The 19,279-nt window shown below is 35.4% G+C and overlaps 1 protein-coding gene across 1 annotated transcript in view; it reads right to left on the bottom strand.

Moving 5' to 3' along the window:
• CSMD3 (CUB and Sushi multiple domains 3) overlaps nt 1-19,279 on the bottom strand; it is a 1,253,935-nt gene that overhangs the window by 666,898 nt on the left and 567,758 nt on the right. Inside the window, exon 10 of the mRNA XM_044245069.1 lies at nt 18,271-18,395. Coding sequence (XP_044101004.1) covers nt 18,271-18,395 — 125 coding nt within the window. The remainder of the gene's footprint in view (nt 1-18,270; nt 18,396-19,279) is intronic.

The following is a 19,279-nucleotide window of genomic DNA, read 5'->3' as shown; positions in this document are numbered from 1 at the left end:
TTGAAAAAATACAGATCTAAAGATGAAAGATACCTTTTTGGACTATGAACTCTAAAAATAATTGTGGCTAATAATCAAACCACCTGAGTCAATTTAATGCAGATGCCTATGAGAAGGACTTTTTCTCTGATGAGACCTACTGGAACCAAACTGCTGGTCAAGCCTACATTACCCAAAATGCCACCATTGCTGCTCAGATCAATCATCTTACTGGACACTGCAATACGTATATTATTATCAACTGGGCACAAAATAAAGGACTCTATGTTTCTGATGCAGAAAAGATCATCACATCCAAGATTTGTGATTTCTGCCAAAAGCTGTCCCATTTGTCTTGTGGTAGGGAAAATCACATTACTTAAGTCAGATTCCTGCCTGCTTCTGGCAGATTGACTACAACTGACCATGACCTCCTCTCAAAGTTATCAGTAGTGTGTTAGTGCTTCATTAGTGGTTGACACTTGTTCAGGTTATGGTGTTGCTGATCCAGTCTGATAATCCAAATCCATACTACTGGAGCCTTGAAATAAAACTTGTCATGTTTTTGGCTTTCAGAACTATTTTCAGTCTGAAAGTGGATGAACTATTATCACAAAAGCCATTAAAAAATGGGCTGATATTCTGAAAAAAAAAAAGGGCTGATAGTAAAAGTATTTGATGGACTTTTCATGTTCTCTACCACCTGCAAGCACCTGGAATTGCTGAGTGTTAGAATGGACTCTTTCAAAATGGACTTAAAAAGTCCCTAGCTCTACCTCACCCCTTTCTTCTGGTCTGCAAGCTTTTGTAAAGCAGTTTGGTCACTGTATGAGACCATCTCCAGACAGGGATCATTGTTTCTTATCTACTTTCTGGTAATGAACAAAGGGCTAGGGTATATACAGATCTATTTTGCAGTCTGATATTCTATCTTTACCATTCATGGTATGGCATGCTTTGTCATAGATTATAAGAATAATGATGACTTTGTTAAGTATACACTGATCACTGAGCCCCTTTACAGAAGCCCACATGGACCAAATTTGGGGACATATTGGGTCTCTGTAAGTTTTATAAAAATTTCTTTTATACAATATATTTTTATATGATATATTTGGAAGAAATATCCATATAAGAATATGTGCTGATTAGAGAAAAGGTAAATAAGACACAGATTTTGTGGCAGGACAACACTTGGTAGAAAGGGAAAGTGCTTTTTTTTTTTTTTTTTTTTTTAGGAAAATACCTTAGAATAACATTCCCAAACTGTTGTGAGTCCATGAATTTAACTTATTGGTAGATTTGTTATCTCTGGACCAATGTCTTTTGCAATGGTTTGACCATGATTGCCCCTTAAGCTTAACCAAGAGGTCTATGGGAACAGCAGGAGATAGCCCCAATTTCTACACCTCCCAGTTAAAACACATTTTGTTACCTCCATATATTTTCCATCGCCATTCTTCTAGTTTTTACTTTGTCATTGCATGGGGTGGACAAATGTCAACCTTCTGGTGGTATAGATGGATAGGACAGAGAGTTCTTCCAAATCAAAGACCAAACTCAATTATTTGAACTTCACTGCAAAAGCTATTTTTTAACCAATCTTCTGGAAGCACTTTGAAATCCCTATCAACTGGCGTCCCCTGACTGATGTAGTCCTCCTTGGGAGTGGGGGCAGCAATTTTATAAAACAGGTTCTTTCCAGAGGCATGAGGTATGCCCTAGGGGCTCTTCATATGGGGAGACATGTATTAACCAGCCTTTCTTCTACAATATGGTGATATCTGTTTTAGGGGTATTAATAAGAGATATTCGAGAGTTTAAGGAAATACCACCTATAGATCATGTAACAATAAGATAACTCTGGAGTTCTCACCACATATGGTTACCCCATTTACTTGTGGGAAGCTACTGGCCTTAGCTGAAATGATCAGTGACACCACCTTCGTTCTGAAGTCATTTATATCACTCTCAACTTCTGTCTAGAATTGTTGGAGATAGTAGAATTGCCCTACACTTCTGCCTTGTGGGCCAAGACAATTATTAATGAATCTGATAGTATTGGATTAACATCTTGGGATGAGTATAAATATCAATATGTAAATGAAAGGAAAAAGCCACATGATTTTCCAATGTAGACACTGATGGTTGATGTAATTTGTTATGCTACTTGAGTCTGGGTCTCTGGGGATTGGCCTCATTCTGTAGTGTAGAGTCTTGTTGATAATAATCTTAATTAAATGCTGGATGATGAAAATTGAATGGATTTATTTCCAGCCTCTGGCATTCAGATTAATTTGCCTCTAACTAATGGTAATTCTCATGGGAAAATGTACCAGAAGCCAAGGCTAGAGAAATGAGGGTGGATATTGTCAGGAGGCAGTTCTCCATGGGTCTATCATAATTGCACACATCTTGCAAGCAAAAGCACGGTCTTTGTTCTGGACTATCTTTTTAAGGTTGTATATTGAGCAGCCTTGGAAGACAGAGATGGTGTCTCCTTCTAGAGCAAAGGACAAATATATTTACAGTCTTGGAAGATAGAGATAATATCTCCCACCTGAGCAAAGAAATAGGCAGGAATATTGTCCATTATAAAAGATCTGGATTCCTTATGCTCAGGGTTCCTTTCTTATAATGCAACCTATTGCATGAGCAGCTGTTATCTGGTCTTCAAGAACTGGAGCTCAGGGAATTGGCAACAATAATAATGATCTTCCTCCTCCTCCTTCTCCTCCCAGCTACAGTTGGGAGTAAAAAACTGTCATTTGTCCCTGACCTAGGAGTCTTTTGATATCTACTAGCATCTATAAAAGTATGACAAGGTCACTTGTATGTATGCAAGTATGGAAAAACCTCAGACCCTTCATAGTTCTTGACACATTTCTCTGACATCCTTATGAGGCATGCACTGAATACATAAGACCGAAAAAGAGGGTTTTTTCTAATATCACCAGAGTTCCTATCAAGAAATATCCTACAAGATTTATCAAAAGAACAACACACACACACACACACAACACAGATTACATATCTTCTCATGCTTTAATAAAATCAAGCCAGATTTTTATATCACCAGAGTTCCTATCAAGCAATGGGCTACAAGATCAATCAAAAAAACAACACACACACACACACACACACACAGAGTTCTCATATCTCCTAATGCTTTAATAAAATCAAGCCTCTATAATATCTGAGAATTCCAAACTTCACTAACAACAACAAAAAAACCTCTCTAATAATTAGAAAAAAGATAATTGTTATTTTTATTTGTTATTTAGTCTTCCCAACCACTACCAATTACTAGGATCAATGATTACTTATTACTTAAGATGTGAGGAGTGAGACAAGTAAGGAGTTTACATGGAAGCAACACAAAAAATTAAATTAAAAACTTAATTAAGGATTATATATTAGACCATTCCTTTCTCATAGATCCTTTCTTCATCTGATCCAAGGATATCTTTTTTTTTTTTTAAGATTTACTTTATTTATTTGACAGAGAGAGACGCAGTGAGAGAGGAATACAAGCAGGGGGAGTGGGAGTGGGAGAAGCAGGCTTCCCGCAGAGCAGGAAGTGTGACATGGGGCTCTATCCCAGGTCCCTTGGATCAAGACCTGATCAGAAGGCAGACACTTAAGGACTAAGCACCCAGGTGCCCCCAAGTATTTCTCACTGGCTATTTTTCCCTAAGGCTTCAGTCTCCACATACTGCTTAATATCCTACCAACTTTCCAGATTTTTCCTAAATAATATTGTTTCCCTTATTTTTTTCCAGAATATGGCCATAGGGCCCGAATATCCATTTGTAAAATTATCTGTTCCTTTAAAAATTCATCAATGTATATATTAACCATAACCTCAAGCTTCTTGGGGTACATTTTTGAATTATAATTAGGTATGCCAATGTTTACCATACTTTTTGATTATGAAGATAAAAGATAAACTATGAATATCTACCCATCAAACAGGTGAAATCTGAAATTTGGGAAGACCCTTAGTTTTCAGAAGAAATGGGGAGGGGATTTTTCCAAGGGACAACTAAGGGGAGATGAATCAGAAAATAGAGAAGTTGAATAAGAAAAACTGTTTGGACAAAATACACAGACTCAATTGAGTGAGGATTTAGGTAGTACAGGAAAAAGGGAAAAAAAAAAAAAAAGAAAGAAAGAAAAAGAAAATCCTACCCAAAGAAGAAAAAAGTCTTATATAAGCTGAAGCAGAGTCAATTTTTTCCCCAAGAAACCTCCTAAGAACCAAACCTATGTGAAACTTTGCACAGTTTAACTGATTATTCATCATGTCCAGGGGTTTCTATATTCTGCACTTTTCTGTGTTTTAAGCTCTTTAGCTCACTGTGGAGAGTGAAAACACCACGAACTTTGAGATTGTACACATCTAAACTTGAACCCTGGTTCCAGCACTCGAGAGCTGTGTTTTCTCATTTACTTGATCTACTTTCATCTACAAAAGACAAAATTATTGCATTATAATAAGATACTATGTATAGTCAGCACAATTCCTGTGAAAGAGAGGAAATTAAAGATACTGATATTACTATCACCAAAAACACACACAGGAGGAAATAATTCTTGAATCCAAGTATTTTCTTTTCACTAAAGGCACATATAGAGCTTTCTGGTATTTAGCTTTCTGGAGCAGTATTTGGGGCTAAGAAGAAATAAAATTGAAAAGTTCAGAAGCAATATTTGGGGGCTCCAAAATACCACATTTAGAAGTTTTGATGATGTACTACATGCTGGCTAACTGAACATAATTAAAAAAAAATTGAATTCAACAGTTAACAATGGGTTGTTTGTAGAGTGGGGTGGCATAGTGGAAGAGTTTGGTTTTTATTTATTATTAATTTTTCAACTAGAGTACTCTAGATATGGGGAATAAATGCAAAAAAAGAGAAACTAGAGGTGAGAACAGTTAGGGAATGGTTGACATTACACACCCCAAACCAACATCTTCCAAAATGTTCAGCTCAAATCAGCATTTACTTGGAGCCTGTGTTACATACTACATTTCTACTTTTAAAGATAAATGACAAAACCAGAAATATTAAAAATTCTGACAAGTTCTATAGTTAAAGAAATGTAACAAATTGTCAGTTTGTCTGAACACCTTTCCTATGTGTTTATTATTAATACTCAAACATAACTTTAGAAAATACCAGCCTACATTATAATAATTATATATATATATAATTATATGTATAGTTGATTTCCTTATTTCCTATAAATAAAATTATTTTTAAATTATTATTCTTCAGCATATTTAATATTTCTAACCCTTCTTAGCTTTAGACAGCCTGGCAGGGTTCTTATAGGTATATGTCACATAACAGTATTCAGTGCTGGTCTTATGCCCATCTATCTATGATCTGCACTTGTCTTTTTAAAATCAGAGTTCCTCCGCTCAGTCTCTGTATGCCACTTCAGTGTCTGTAGATATCTTCCCCTACACTAATTCTTTTTGACTCTAGTCCTCAGCCTCTGAAAGTGTTACTTTATCCATTCATCTGTTGATGGACATCTAGGTTCTTTCCATAGTTTGGCTGTTGTGGACATTGCTGCTATAAACATTCTGAGCCATAATATCTTTACAAGTTTGTAGGTAAATTTCAATTACAATTTGTTTGAAATTGCAGTTTTTCACTCTAAATATACTGATAATCTCCACTATTTCATTCTTTTATGATTATAATTTCTAAAGTAAGCTACTCATATTCTTCCCAGGTTTTTAATTTTATCAGGCAGTTATGAGGGTTGGGGGTTGGAGGACATGTTCACATCACCAGTTCTGTCAGTATTTCCTAACAAATGAAAACATTCAAAAGAAAAAAAGTAAAAGGTAAGTGCAGCCTTTGGTGTTCATGGCTCAGAATGAATGCTGTTGTATTTAATTAATAGTTTTATGTTTTATAAATAGTTTTATGTTTATGAAAATGGGGAAAACTGGAGTCCTTTTATGAAGTCCTCACAAAACATTTTTTAACAACATAGTCTTTGTGATATAATTTTCTTTTTAAAATACCTAAATAGGGGTGATTAGGTGGCTCCGTGGGTTAAGCCTCTGCCTTCCGCTCAGGTCATGATCCCAAGGTCCTGGGATCAAGCCCTGCAAGGGGAGGGGGGGGGTCTCTGCTCAGCAGGGAGCCTGCTCCCCTCCCTCTCTCTCTCTCTCTCTCTCTGCCTGCCTCTCTGCCTACTTGTGATCTCTCTCTTCCTGTCAAATAAATAAATAAAATCTTTAAAAAAAATAAAGTACCTAAATAGGTAGGAAAAATATTATACACCACCCCTGGATAATTTTGAAAGAAATTTTGTGCAGAAAAGAACAAAATAAATGTAAAAAAAATGGTAAGTGAGCAGCTTTCCAGAAGGCATTCCTAATAGTCTTATAGAAAGCTACATTTGATCTGTGAGGAAATAGATCTAGAGAAGCAACAAAATTCTTCTCATTTCTTTTGCTTATTGTTTTCTATATCTAAATATTTTGTTGCCTTTTCTTTTCTCCGTAGAATTTGGTGGAAATATGCAGGGAGACGTGAAGTGTGTTAATGGTTATTAAAAGGTAACAGTGTCATAATACCCAAAGTATTTATTTTCAGGATAAATATATAACAACAGATTCTGCTAAATTTAAATATTTATCCTTCAAAAGTTGAAATAGAAGTTTATCCAAGGCCAAGAAAATGACCGTGAACTTTTATTAACTTTATTTGTTTATTTATGAGGGTGGGGAAGGGCAGAGAAAAAGGGAAAAAGAGAATCTTAAGAGGGCTCCATGCCTGCTATGGAGTCTGACAAGGGGATCAGTCTCATGACCTTGAGATCATGATCAGAGCTGAAATCAAGAGGCAGAGACTTAACTGACTGAGCCGCCCAGGAACTCTGGAATTTCATTAGCTTTAAAGAGGCTTAGAGCATCACGAAATCATCCAAGATGCCTTTTTAACTTGTGTGAAACCTAAAAAGAGTTTTCTAATGAAAGAACACTCAGTAAGAAAGACATAGTGATCTTAACTATATAATAGAAATGTGAAATTTGAAATAAACATTCTTTACAGAAAATATTCAAAATAATAAGCCAGTAAAGCAAGTGCTGCGTGAACTGTATAATCTATAGACAACAAGGAAAGGATATATGAAATCAATACATATGTTGACGTGTTGGCATTTATGGCAAACTTTAAAAAGAATTCATATTTCATAAAGTCATAGTGTTATTTAATTTTCTTCTCAAAACCATTCCCATGCTGCAAACTTACATGTGCCTTGCCTTGTTTCCTTGGAATAAATAAACTAAAGCTATCCTAAATAGACGGCAGAAGTGCAAATGAAGTGCAGCTCATTCAATTGTGACCCCATTTCATTTCTTCCCAAGAAACATATATCTCAAAAGTAAATCGGTGCCATTCCCAGCTGGTAATACATGATAAGTATGAAAATGAGTCCATCTTTGACATTTAACATGCAATTTTATATTGCTCTCCTATCTGGATGTATCCAGTAAGAAGAGGAAGTGATGAGCCGCAGCTCTGCCTTGGTGATCTGAATGCATCAAACTTCCACTTTGCTACTCTGTAGAACAGGAATATGATATGTGTAACTAAATGTTGCAAACAGCCTGCCTGTGAGTACATTACTCCTTGGGAAGCGGGGAGAGACTCCCTAAGAAAACAGAATATCATTTCAAGCCGTTTTTCTGAACCCTCAATGCAGTTAAACTGACCAGTTTATCTCAGAGGGGATAGATGAACTGCATTATCTAATCCTCTGGAGACTTTGATTTAATTGCTGTGGGTTAGGACCTAGGCATGGGTTTTTATTTCAAAAGCTCTCTAGGTGATCGTAATGTGCAGCCAGGGATGAGGACCACTGGGCTAAATGAAACCCTGAGGATATGATGCTGTTTCTCAGAGGCTGACTGCTTGGTGACTTCCGCTAGCTCTTTCTATTCCTATCAATGTCATCTTCAGTTCCACGTTGCTGAATCACAGAACTTCTGGATTTCTTCCTCTCCCTAGATAACCTCATGTACTTTATAGACAAAAAATGGGGGAGGAGGAAGAGCACCATTTGAGAATAATGCCTTCTTTTAATTCCCTCCTGTAAAATTATCTGCACCTTCATTGTTCCTTCTTCACAGTCTTCTGCCTGAGAGGAGAGGGTGTGTGAACTCCTATCCAAGTTCAGGGCAGTGCCCTTCTATTCTGAACCCCAGATTCTTCATATTGGGGAACCGTATCTTCTAATCGGTCCAGCTCTCCCCTGTATCTTTAACCACTCACACGCACCTGCACCATGTCCTCATTATTGAAACCTGTCATATCTTAAAAACAACCCTTCCCTAACTTCATGCTCCTGTCTACTAACATCACTCTTGCCTTTGCATCACAGTTAAGTTTCTGCTTTTCACTTCAAGCCTCAATTTTCTCACCTCATGACTCATCAACTATAGCCATGTGTCTTCCACATCGACAATTCCAATGAAAATGGTTTTACCAAGGTCACTGGCATCCTCATGGTTGCTGAACTCGATTGAGTTCTTATTTTTCTCACCCACTGTGCAGCATTTAACAATGTTGACCACACTTCATTTATAAAGTCTCTCCCCACTATTTTGTTACAACACCATTCTCTCCTATTATCCATCTCTGCTTCTAGCTACTTCTTCTTTAGTGTCTTCCACAAGCTCTACTTTCTCCTCTTATCCATTATATATTGGTACGTGCTCCAATCTACTTCTCCTCTATCATCTTCTCTGCATTTCTCTTAATCGAAAGTCAAACTTAATTGAAAGTCTAACTGGACACCCTGCCTTCACGGTTACCTCTCCCCAGTCTGATTCTATTTTCTATATCACAGTGCACCCTGATATTTTATGCATTTTCCCATGTGGTTCCCTCTATCTGATGTACACTTCACAACTACCACTGTTTCTTTAGCCTTATCTACTGCGTTTTCAAGGTTCAGCTCAGCTTCTTCCTCCCGTTGGAAGTCTTCTTCGTTTACCCCATATAACTTTTTTATAACTTTTATATAACTCTAGCATGGAGTTTATGATCAATTATTGCAATTTTATATTAACTATGGGATCTTCTCTTGCCTCCCCCCCACACCATTGAGAGTAAATTCATTGCAAGTAGAGATTTGTCTTAGTTATCTTTTTACCCTTACGACTTACCCCAGTGTCTGACTGACATATAATTATCACTGAATAAATACTTGCTCAATGCATTAAATTAATAAGTAATCCTTTTTTTAGAGAAATTTAAAAGCAAAAAACCTCTCCTTCTTTATGCATCCAAAACCCAGTACTTACTTTGTCATTGGCATATATGATCCTTCAAAGTAAGATCCATCAGTTTAACCAACATATCTCCTTTTTTCCCCACCTTCAATAAGTTTATGCTCCTCCATATTTCATTCATCAGTGTTTGGCTATCTTTCTAAAACAGGTCTCTTTCATGACCCTGCAGTTTTATGTGAAGTTTTCTGTCTTGTATATCATTCCATATATCAACTTATAGGTCTGTCTGCCTTTCCTTCTTAAATCTTTACTCACTTTTTAAAATCAAATTTTCTAGACTTTTCTAAGCAGAGTGGTTACTTATTCTCATTGAATGTAAAGTTCTCATTGAATGTAAAGTTTGCAGTGTCTGTTGCTGTGATGTCTGGTAATACACACATTTCTATTGTGTTTTTCCCACTACAGTAGAGCACTTATCTTTAGAGAAAGGTAATTTTTGACTCATCTTTTTTTTTCCTTTTATCTAGTAAATATTTAGCACTCCAATACCAATGTTGTTTAAAAAAATGGATGATTTCCAAAATAAATATACAGTAATATTCAACTCAAAGAGAAACTAAGTGATATATTCATAGTCTATTGAATTTATCTCCCAAAGGTTAACATTCTCATTTCTGTCTTCTGTCCTTCCTTTATTTTGAATTGTCTTTATGACATAAACACTGTCTATGCAACTGTGCCTCCGTGGCCTTAGGGATGTTCTCTGGTTGTTTCATTTTGAATGTACTGTTTTCAATGAGACTATAAATTCCTCAAGGGCGTGATTTGTTCAATTCTGTTCTGTGCTTCTTACATTGTGTCTAGCTTAGTGAGAAACAAAACATTCATTCAGTCAAGTATCTGTGAGGGTGTCTGCCACGTGCCAGGCAAGGCCAGTTGTTGAGGTGGGGTTGCTGTTGCTCTAAACCTAGATCCACAAAAATTACCATCAGACTAGCTAAACAGAAAAACATAACTTACTTTGGTCTGCCAAAGTGTGATAAATTCTGTGTGTTCATATTAAGGGTAAAATTCATAATTCCTTACATTTCAAATAAACTCAACTTAAATATTAACAGTTTCCACCTTGGGGTGCCTGGGTGGCACAATGGGTTAAGCCACTGCCTTTGGCTCAGGTCATGATCTCAGGGTCCTGGGACTGCGTCTCGCATTGGGCTCTCTGCTCAGTGGGGAGCCTGCTTCCCTCTTTCTCTCTCTCTCTCTCTCTGTCTGCCTCTGCCTACTTGTGATCTCTCTCTCTCTGTCAAATAAATAAATAAAATCTTAAAAAAAAAAAAAAAACAATTTCCCCCCCTTTTTATCAATCTTGTCTCTATATGTTTTACCTAGGCCTCTTGTTTCCTATTGGTGTCTGTGTCTTCCCTAGGTCTGCATATTTTTTATGTCACATTGTACAATTCTCTATTTTGAGTTCATATAAAAAGTGTCAGACATCCTAGTGATCATGCTATGATCATTTTATCTACAGACTCTCCTACATAAAAGTAGCTATCCTGCTAGTTTAAGATGAAGGTGAGTTTGTGTTATGAAGGAGCTTATAAGGGAGTCCCTCACTCCATCTTTACTTCTCCCATCTTTTTATGTGATCAGAATTAGTGGAAAGGGAAGCCAGGCATATAGATCATCATATTGTGATAATAGCACATCCTGTCAGCAAACATAGGAAACAAGGTTTTCTGCATTATAAGGGGATTTTGAGGAATCTTACAGATTTACTGTAAAAACAAACAAACAAACAAACAAAAACAAAAAGGCATTTTGTTATGACAATTCTTTGAAATTTTCTTTCAAATAAGTAGGTTCTCCTGCAAATTTTTAATTTCTTGTGCTAATTTTACTAGTTTTCAATTTGTTCATCCTTGCATAAAGATAACACATTCAGGTTTTTCCCTAGTTGTTCAGCTAAAATGCCCATTGTTTATTAGGTTATTATTTCCTTAGTCATTTGTGCTTTATTGATTGCACAGCCCCTTTAGTCCCTAAATTTAAAACCCTCAAGGCTTTAGAATTATGTGGCCCAAAACTAAAAGAATTGCTTCCTATTTATTTTCTCTCCCAACTCACCTGTAATTGCTATTGATTAATTTAAATAATTAATATCTTTATTTTCCATTTAAAAACGCTCAAAACTGTAGCCCTTAAAATATAGCAGGATCAAGAATCACATCATAATCAACTTTATTTTTCTAAGAATACATTATTTAAAATGAACATATGTGGGGTGCCTGGGTGGTTCAGTGGGTTAAAGCCTCGACCTCAGGCTCAGGTCATGATCTCAGGGTCCTGGGATGGAGCCCCACATTGGGCTCTCTGCTCAGCAGGGAGCCTGCTTCCCCTGTCTCTCTCTCCTGCCTCTCTGCCTACTTGTCATCTCTCTTTCTGTGTAAATTAATAAATAAAATCTTTAAAATAATAAGATGAACATTTCATAGAATTACACTTAATAGTTGGAAATGTATGAACATAAATAACCCATTAACTTAATATAAAATTATATCTTTAGTAGAAAATGAGGTATAAAAGATCCACAGATTCTAAACTATTCCAGAAAATTTTATGACTGATAACTGCAGTTTTGGCCCTAAGTAAAAGCAATACTTACCTATTTTTTAAAGACTTTATTTATTTATTTAACAGAAAAAGGTCACAGTGAAATAAATGTTTATTGGGTTTTTTTTTGTTTTTTTAATATTTTATTTATTTATTTGACAGAGAGAGAGAGAGAGATCACAAGTAGGCAGAGAGGCAGGCAGAGAGAGAGGGTGAAACAGGCTCCCTGCTGAGCAGAGAGCCTCATGTGGGGCTCGATCCCAGGACCCTGAGACCACAACCCGAGCCCAAAGACAGAGGCTTAACCCACTGAGCCACCCAGGTGCCCCAAATGCTTATTGTTTTAAGCCATTCAGTTTATGGTATTTTTGTTATACCAGCCAGATGAAGACAAACATTTAATAAGAATTACCTCAACATGTCCTAAAGTCTAGAAAAGCAGTAATTATACTTAAGAATATTTAGAATTTATAACTGGAAGAAGTCCATAGTAATCACCAAAAAAGCACACAGAAGCCCAGAAAATGTTAAGCAACATAAGCAAGGTCATACACCCAGGAAATGGGAGGGTGCCAATGGAGAGCTCTCACTGATAACTATGGAGATCCCTCCTCCCTACTATATAACAAAACAGAATCATTTATTTGATAACTATTTGCATATTTTCCTAATAAATTTGTGAGGTAGGCAAGATGTGAAGAATGTATTTCTGAGCAATTGTCGGAAGGTCATTATTGAAATACAAAATTTCTAATTGTTCAGGTGGTTTTGAATTTTAGATGATATACATAAATGCATCACTATCATTTGCATCACACAACATGTAAATGACATCTTATCATTAAAATATATTCATTGTCAGAGCTCAGTAAAATGAATTTGCTTATTAAAATTATATAATAAATTTCAAACTATTATTTTTGGGGAAAAAAGACCATCAAGAAACATGAGTGTATGATAAATATCCATATCTAAACCATCTGTCTATCTTCTTCACCATATGTCACTCTATTAATTGCTAATATCACCCTTATTATGCATCATCTCATCTGTAACCTTATTCCATGAAACTAAGAAGGCATCAATAACAGCTACAGACAAACACCTGCTATATGTGTTTCTGGTTGATAAATTTCAGCAGGTTCTGGTTTGCTCTTGGGCAAAATTTTCTAATTGCTTTTGCATAACAGGAAGTCTTCCACCAGGCAAATTTTCTGGTTACAATCAGCACATTGCTATCTTTTTAAACTATTTGTTATAATTAACTAATTTCCCCTTAATATTTGTTCAAAAAGTCTATTTAACAACTATCGTACACACTAAAATATAGGGATAATGGTCACTGGACTCAATCCTGTGAAGTAGAGTTAAATATGAGTAGGAACCTGACACATATGTGAGAGAATTTTGAAAACTTTAAGACCCCCAAAACCCTTAATAAATATTCATTAATGAGGGTCATGGCCCTCTTGGCTTTGGCCAGAGAAATTACCTGTTGAGTAAACTGTGATACCAACGTTTCCTTCTGTATATGAAGAAAAGAATTGAACCTCATTATGATCTTTCCATTTAAAATCAAAGGTAATAGATGGATAAACGTTATTGGTTAGTGTCCTCTTCTTGGCAATATTCAAAAGAGATCAATGAAAATTCAAGCACAATAAGAGTGTTGATTATTCTGTTCTTTCTAAGGTGATTTTGGTTGAGGGAGCAAGTGTATTGTGCATAAAATGTTGAGGCATCACTGCCAAAGAGAACAGAATTAAATGCTCAATTATGTGGTAAAGAGAGTAAATGTGAAGTAGGAGTAAAGAAGTGAGGGATAAAGGATACTGGAAATCAGAGAGAAGTTTTGAGGAGGTGAAAGGTGAGTAAGACTTTGAAAGGTGGGTGGGCAGAATATGGTCAATAGGAATGCTTTCATTCAGGACAAATCACACGTATATGAAAATTAGGACAGTGGTTTGGTTCGGTATTGAGATCCTGGGATAAACTTCTGGTGAGAATTAGAGAACTAACTGGGTGGAGACAGATTAGGGGCGATTATGGGAATTAAGGGGCTAACATCTAGTGTGGCACCCCAATCACTATCTCTTCAATCTATTAAGTGTTTGTGCTTCAGCCCATATTCTTGAGGCTTTTATACAGATTACCTCATTGCATCCTCATACAAATTCTTAACTCCCTATGGAGTAGGTCCTAATGTACTGGAACTCTCTTTTACAGAGAAGGTATCTGATAATTATGAAGAGAGTTTATTACTTAAGTAGAAGATCAAATATTTGAACTGGTGCACTCTGATACCCGAGTTCACATTCTTGATTGTCCCATTTTACTGGCTCACAGTATGAAGTTGAGAAAGAAAACAGGGTCTTTGAATAGTATTGGGACATATCAAAATTGAGATTTTGATGGGATTAGTCTGCCAGCAATACAAACAATAAACTATAGTTCAAACAAAAACATATGAATCCATGAAACAAGATGGGATAGGGAGGGAGACAAACCATAAGTGACTCTTAATCTCACGAAACAAACTGTGGGTTGCTGGGGGGAGGGGGGTTGGGAGAAGGGGGGTGGGGTTATGGACATTGGGGAGGGTATGTGCTTTTGGGTAAATTGGAAGGGGAGATGAACCATGAGAGACTATGGACTCTGAAAAACAATCTGAGGAGTTTGAAGTGGCGGGGGGGGTGGGAGGTTGGGGTACCAGGTGGTGGGTATTATAGAGGGCACAGCTTGCATGGAGCACTGGGTGTAGTGAAAAAATAATGAATACTGTTTTTATGAAAATAAATAAATTGGGGAAAAAAAAACATATGAGTCAGTTGTAGCATATAGAATGGTGATGACAGGAATGGAAGTTTTGGAGTGCTTCCAAAAAAATCTTAAGGGAGGAGATATATAACATAACCCTTCCTAACTTACCTCGCTTTATATTCTTTCATATATAGACCTAACGAAACTGGAATGCCCATCTTCCCCCACCTAGTTCCCCAGAACATGTCAATTCACTTTGTGATTTCACTGGTGACATACCCTCTATATTTGGAATGCTTTCTAACTTCCTATGTTGAAATCTAAAACAATTCCCGAGTTCTGCTCTGCCATCTCAAGGTGTGACAATCTCCAAACATGGAAATAATATTTCTCATCTGAATTTTGCAGAGAATTACACCTCTCTTGTAAACAAAATAGTCTATTCTATATTACCTACTTTTGTGTTTATGCCTTATAAATAATACAAAATAATTAAAACCATACATGCTGTGTGGCCTGCATAGTATTAATTTGGCATGTGTACCGATGTTCACTGTTTGTGGAATCCAAAATAGGTAAATATACTAATAACTGCATAACATATAATTAAATAATTAATTGAATGATGGAATTCAAGGTGACTCCTGATTTTTACCCGTTTCCAGTACATTCATCTTTCTTTTCTTTTCTAATCCTTCCTTAATCACCTCTTACATTACTCTTATGAGTGGTTCATGCCCTTGTGTCTTGACAGATAAAAACAGGTTACTTGGACCATCCAAACTAATATTGATTGAAAATTAGTCAAAAATTTTGTCTAATCTATAAATATTAACTCTCTTAAATACTTCCTAGTCAACAAATTATCAATTCTCCAATGAATGATGTTTCTTCAAACATCACAAATACCTAAAAATAAACTTTATACATATTGTTCAAGTGCATAAGCCTGCTTATTTGCATAAACTCCAGCTTTTGGATATCTACTGTATTACCAACAAAAGAATAATTATATCCATAACTGTATACTGGCAAATATCTTGTATACATATCCCATTTAGGAAATAAAAAGTATTGTCTGGTTTTGTGTAAAACCCATTAATATTAATTTCTAAATTGCTCTTTCTCTTTTAATTCATAATTTGTTATTTGTGTGAACTTCCAGTCCCTTTAAAATCACCATTTCTTGATTGCTCAACCATGCAATACATAGACAGCAGCTATATTAATAACCTCTCAAAGGTGCAGTGCACTGATACTGCTATTTATGCCGCTGTCTGGGAAAAAGCATATTTATTCTATCCAAGCACCCATGAGACATGAAAACTATTCTTTGTTCAGACTCACTGCGGATAGTCATTTTAAAACTTCAATTACTATTTCAGCATGTTCCTTCCATTACTGTTTCCAGCACCAGAGCCAGTAATTTCTAATAGCCGAATGTACTTTATAAACCATACACACATAGGCCTGCATGCAAGGAATGAATAAAGCTACGTATAAATGATTGGTGTCTGCAGAAAAGATGTAAAATTTAGATGAAATAACATCAAGATATAAATATTGAATATGCACATTTTGTGCCTATCCGCTAATGTTGATATATATCATCATACATCTTGGAATCAAAGAAAAATAATTATACATTAATTTTCAATGAATATTTCTTGAGATTGAAGCCAGTACAGAGCTGCTCTTTCTGCTATAAGGTTTGTAAAACATAACAAAATAATGTAACATTATTTCTGTCTTTGAACAATTTACAGTCATAATAAATATGATTCATTCTTTTTATTGAAATGAGAGTCTTGAATGAAAAAGATGGTTTATAGTCTCAATCTTACGTTATGTAGACCTTAAATTCCATGATCTGACTATAACTTTTCTTCTTGTGTGAGGTTTTGTTTCTTCATTAACATTAATCTTTTTTTCTTGAATCTACTATTGCTTCCATTCTTTTTTGCTATCAAAAAGTGCACACATCTAATTTATGAAAAACTGAAGCAAGATACTTGGATCATACCATTTGAAACCATGATTTTCACTATGTTGTCCTTCATAACTATAAATTTGTCTTGGAGGACACCATAAAAAATCAACCTGATACAGTTTACTGTCCTATTCATTGCCTGAACATTGATGAAAGTTACTCCACAATAACTATCATTCAGTGTCTACTTTATAAGAAAATAATGCAAGGCATTTCAGAACTCGAAGCCAGGAAAAAATTTTGTTTTTTTCTGTGTCATTGTTATACATGTATTGCATAGACAACAGTTTTTGTATAAAAACAGGTTTCCCTGTTTGTTCAGCAGTTGTCATAACATTCTTGAAAGTTGTCTACTAACTTATATATAAACTTTTGTTTAGGAACATGGAACTATTTTGCCTTATTTTATTATCCTCATTTCACTATTTCTTTTTAATGTTATTTCACCATATGTCATTGCCAAAGCCTTTGAAAATTAGATAGGCCACGAGTACACATCTACCTGCAACAGAAAAGTTCTATTTAAACCTGAAAAGCATCTAGCTTCTCTCTTCTTCTTCCTCTGGTTTTGCCATTGCCAAGCGAGTGGAAGATACCTGTTGCTTCCATTTGATCATTTTCTATTCTCTCATTAATGTTCTGAAATCTGGCTTTTCTCCCCATTCTATGAAGTCTTAAGGACTTTGCCGTTTTTCAAGTATTTGAACTTGGGAAAGTGTTATTTCTCTTTATGTCTTACTTTTTCATTTCTAAAATGGAGATAATTGTGTCTCAATCAGTTTGTATTCAGTATTGAATAAGACAGTATATACAGCGGTTAGTGCCCAATGATTTCCCCACAGAAGTGTCTAAAAGTATTACTAATGATGACAATGTTGTAGTGGCTGGATAATCTTCCATTCAACTCTATTTTTCATTTTCTTCATACTTATTAACAGCATAAAATTTCTCTGATCTCATGGACTCATCTTTGGGTATCATCTTTGATTCTTTCTTGTCACTTTCTTTTTCCATATCCAGATAGTAGTTGGATACTTTCTCTTTGTCCCTTTAGAGTAGCTCTCAAATCTACCCTTTCTCTAGTCCCTTGAGAACACCCTTATTACACCTGAGGGGAATCTATAGAGTGGGTCCCTGCTCAGCAGGGAGTCTGCTTCTCTCTCTGCCCTTCACCTTGCTTGTGCTCTGTCTTACTCTCAAACAAATAAAATTTTACAAAAAAGAACAACAACAGCAATAACAACAACAACAAAAAAAAGCAATTAAGAGTGCCAGTAAATCTAGATGAGGCATTTTCAAACATTGCTTAATAAAATTTAGAAAACAGGGGCTTTATTTAATTGATATGGAAATGCTTAATTTGTAGAAAGGTGATAAGAACAAATCTTATCTGCAGTTACTGGTAATATGGGAAGCCAGAGAGTCACCAGTACATTGTATTGCATATTTATATAATTATTACGTTGGGAACTCCTTGGAACCTAACACAGCAGTTCGCATATCAGAGATCTTCAACAAATATTGCTAAGTACATGGGATAAGTATTTCCTTAAAGACTGCATTACAGCTCAAAGATTTAATTGAACCTTATGCCCATGGAATAAAGTTCACACTATTAAAATGTTGTTAAGAGAGCATTTTGATTGTAAAGGTTTTTCTTTACCTTTACAAACAGGCCTGTGATCACTCCAAGCAGCAAAGACTTCAGCTATCCGTTGACAGGTGATGCTCTTAGCACCTTGTAGGACATAATCTTCATCACAAGAGAATTGCACAGTTGATCCAAGGCTAAAATCAAGCAGAGTATTAAAAAAAAAAAAAAAAACAGGATTAGAAAAATATAACAGAAAAATTAGTCTCCATTTCTACTGGTAACATCTAACAGGTCAGAAAGTTTCATAGTGGCAAAAAGTATCTTTTTACTGGAAAAACAAAATATGAAAATAAAACATATAAATATACATTATAAGTCATATTTATATGAATCTGTTGTAAGTCAGTAACATGCAAATGTTGGTAGGCACTAGAGAAAGGTATAATCAAATTTAATTTCTTGTTATCAGTTGTAAAGCCAACCTTAAGTAAATGATTAAATCTCTAATCCTAAGAAGTTGGTAAATATGAAGCAAAAGTCGTCTTCCTGACTTGAGTCTCAGCATTTATTTTCACTGCATTACTTTTCAAGCAGGTATTCTTTTGTGTATTTACTTGGATCAGTATTTGCAGATCAATCAATCAAATGATAATTATTTAGAAATGCAAAATTATGTTGACTGTCTTCTATAAAAAATTCAACCATCATGTATTACTTAATCTACTGCAATTTTGCTTCCCTTTCCACTGAAAGAGAAGTTAATAATGATCATTTTTTAGAACCCTAATTTCTAAGGGTAATGGATATTTGCTGAAATTAAAAAAACAAAACAAAACAAATAAACAACAACAACAACAAACTACCATGCATTTCTTAAAATCCTTGAACAGCAACTCACAAGAAAAAATAAAGTAGCAAATAAAGGCATTTTCTTTTCTTTTTCTTTTTTTTCTCTCATTGTTTCCTTTTAAAAAAATGGGAATATGAACTGGTATAGTCAGTGGAAAATAGTATGGAGTTTCCTCAAGAAATTAAAAATAGAATTATCATTTGATCCAGGACTCCACTGAGTATTTAT

The sequence above is a fragment of the Neovison vison genome, chromosome 4 (assembly GCF_020171115.1).
Source record: "Neovison vison isolate M4711 chromosome 4, ASM_NN_V1, whole genome shotgun sequence".
NCBI classification, from domain to species: domain Eukaryota; kingdom Metazoa; phylum Chordata; class Mammalia; order Carnivora; family Mustelidae; genus Neogale; species Neogale vison.
The sequence above is the reverse complement of the archived record's forward strand: the minus strand, read 5'-3'. Positions and strand labels throughout refer to the sequence as shown.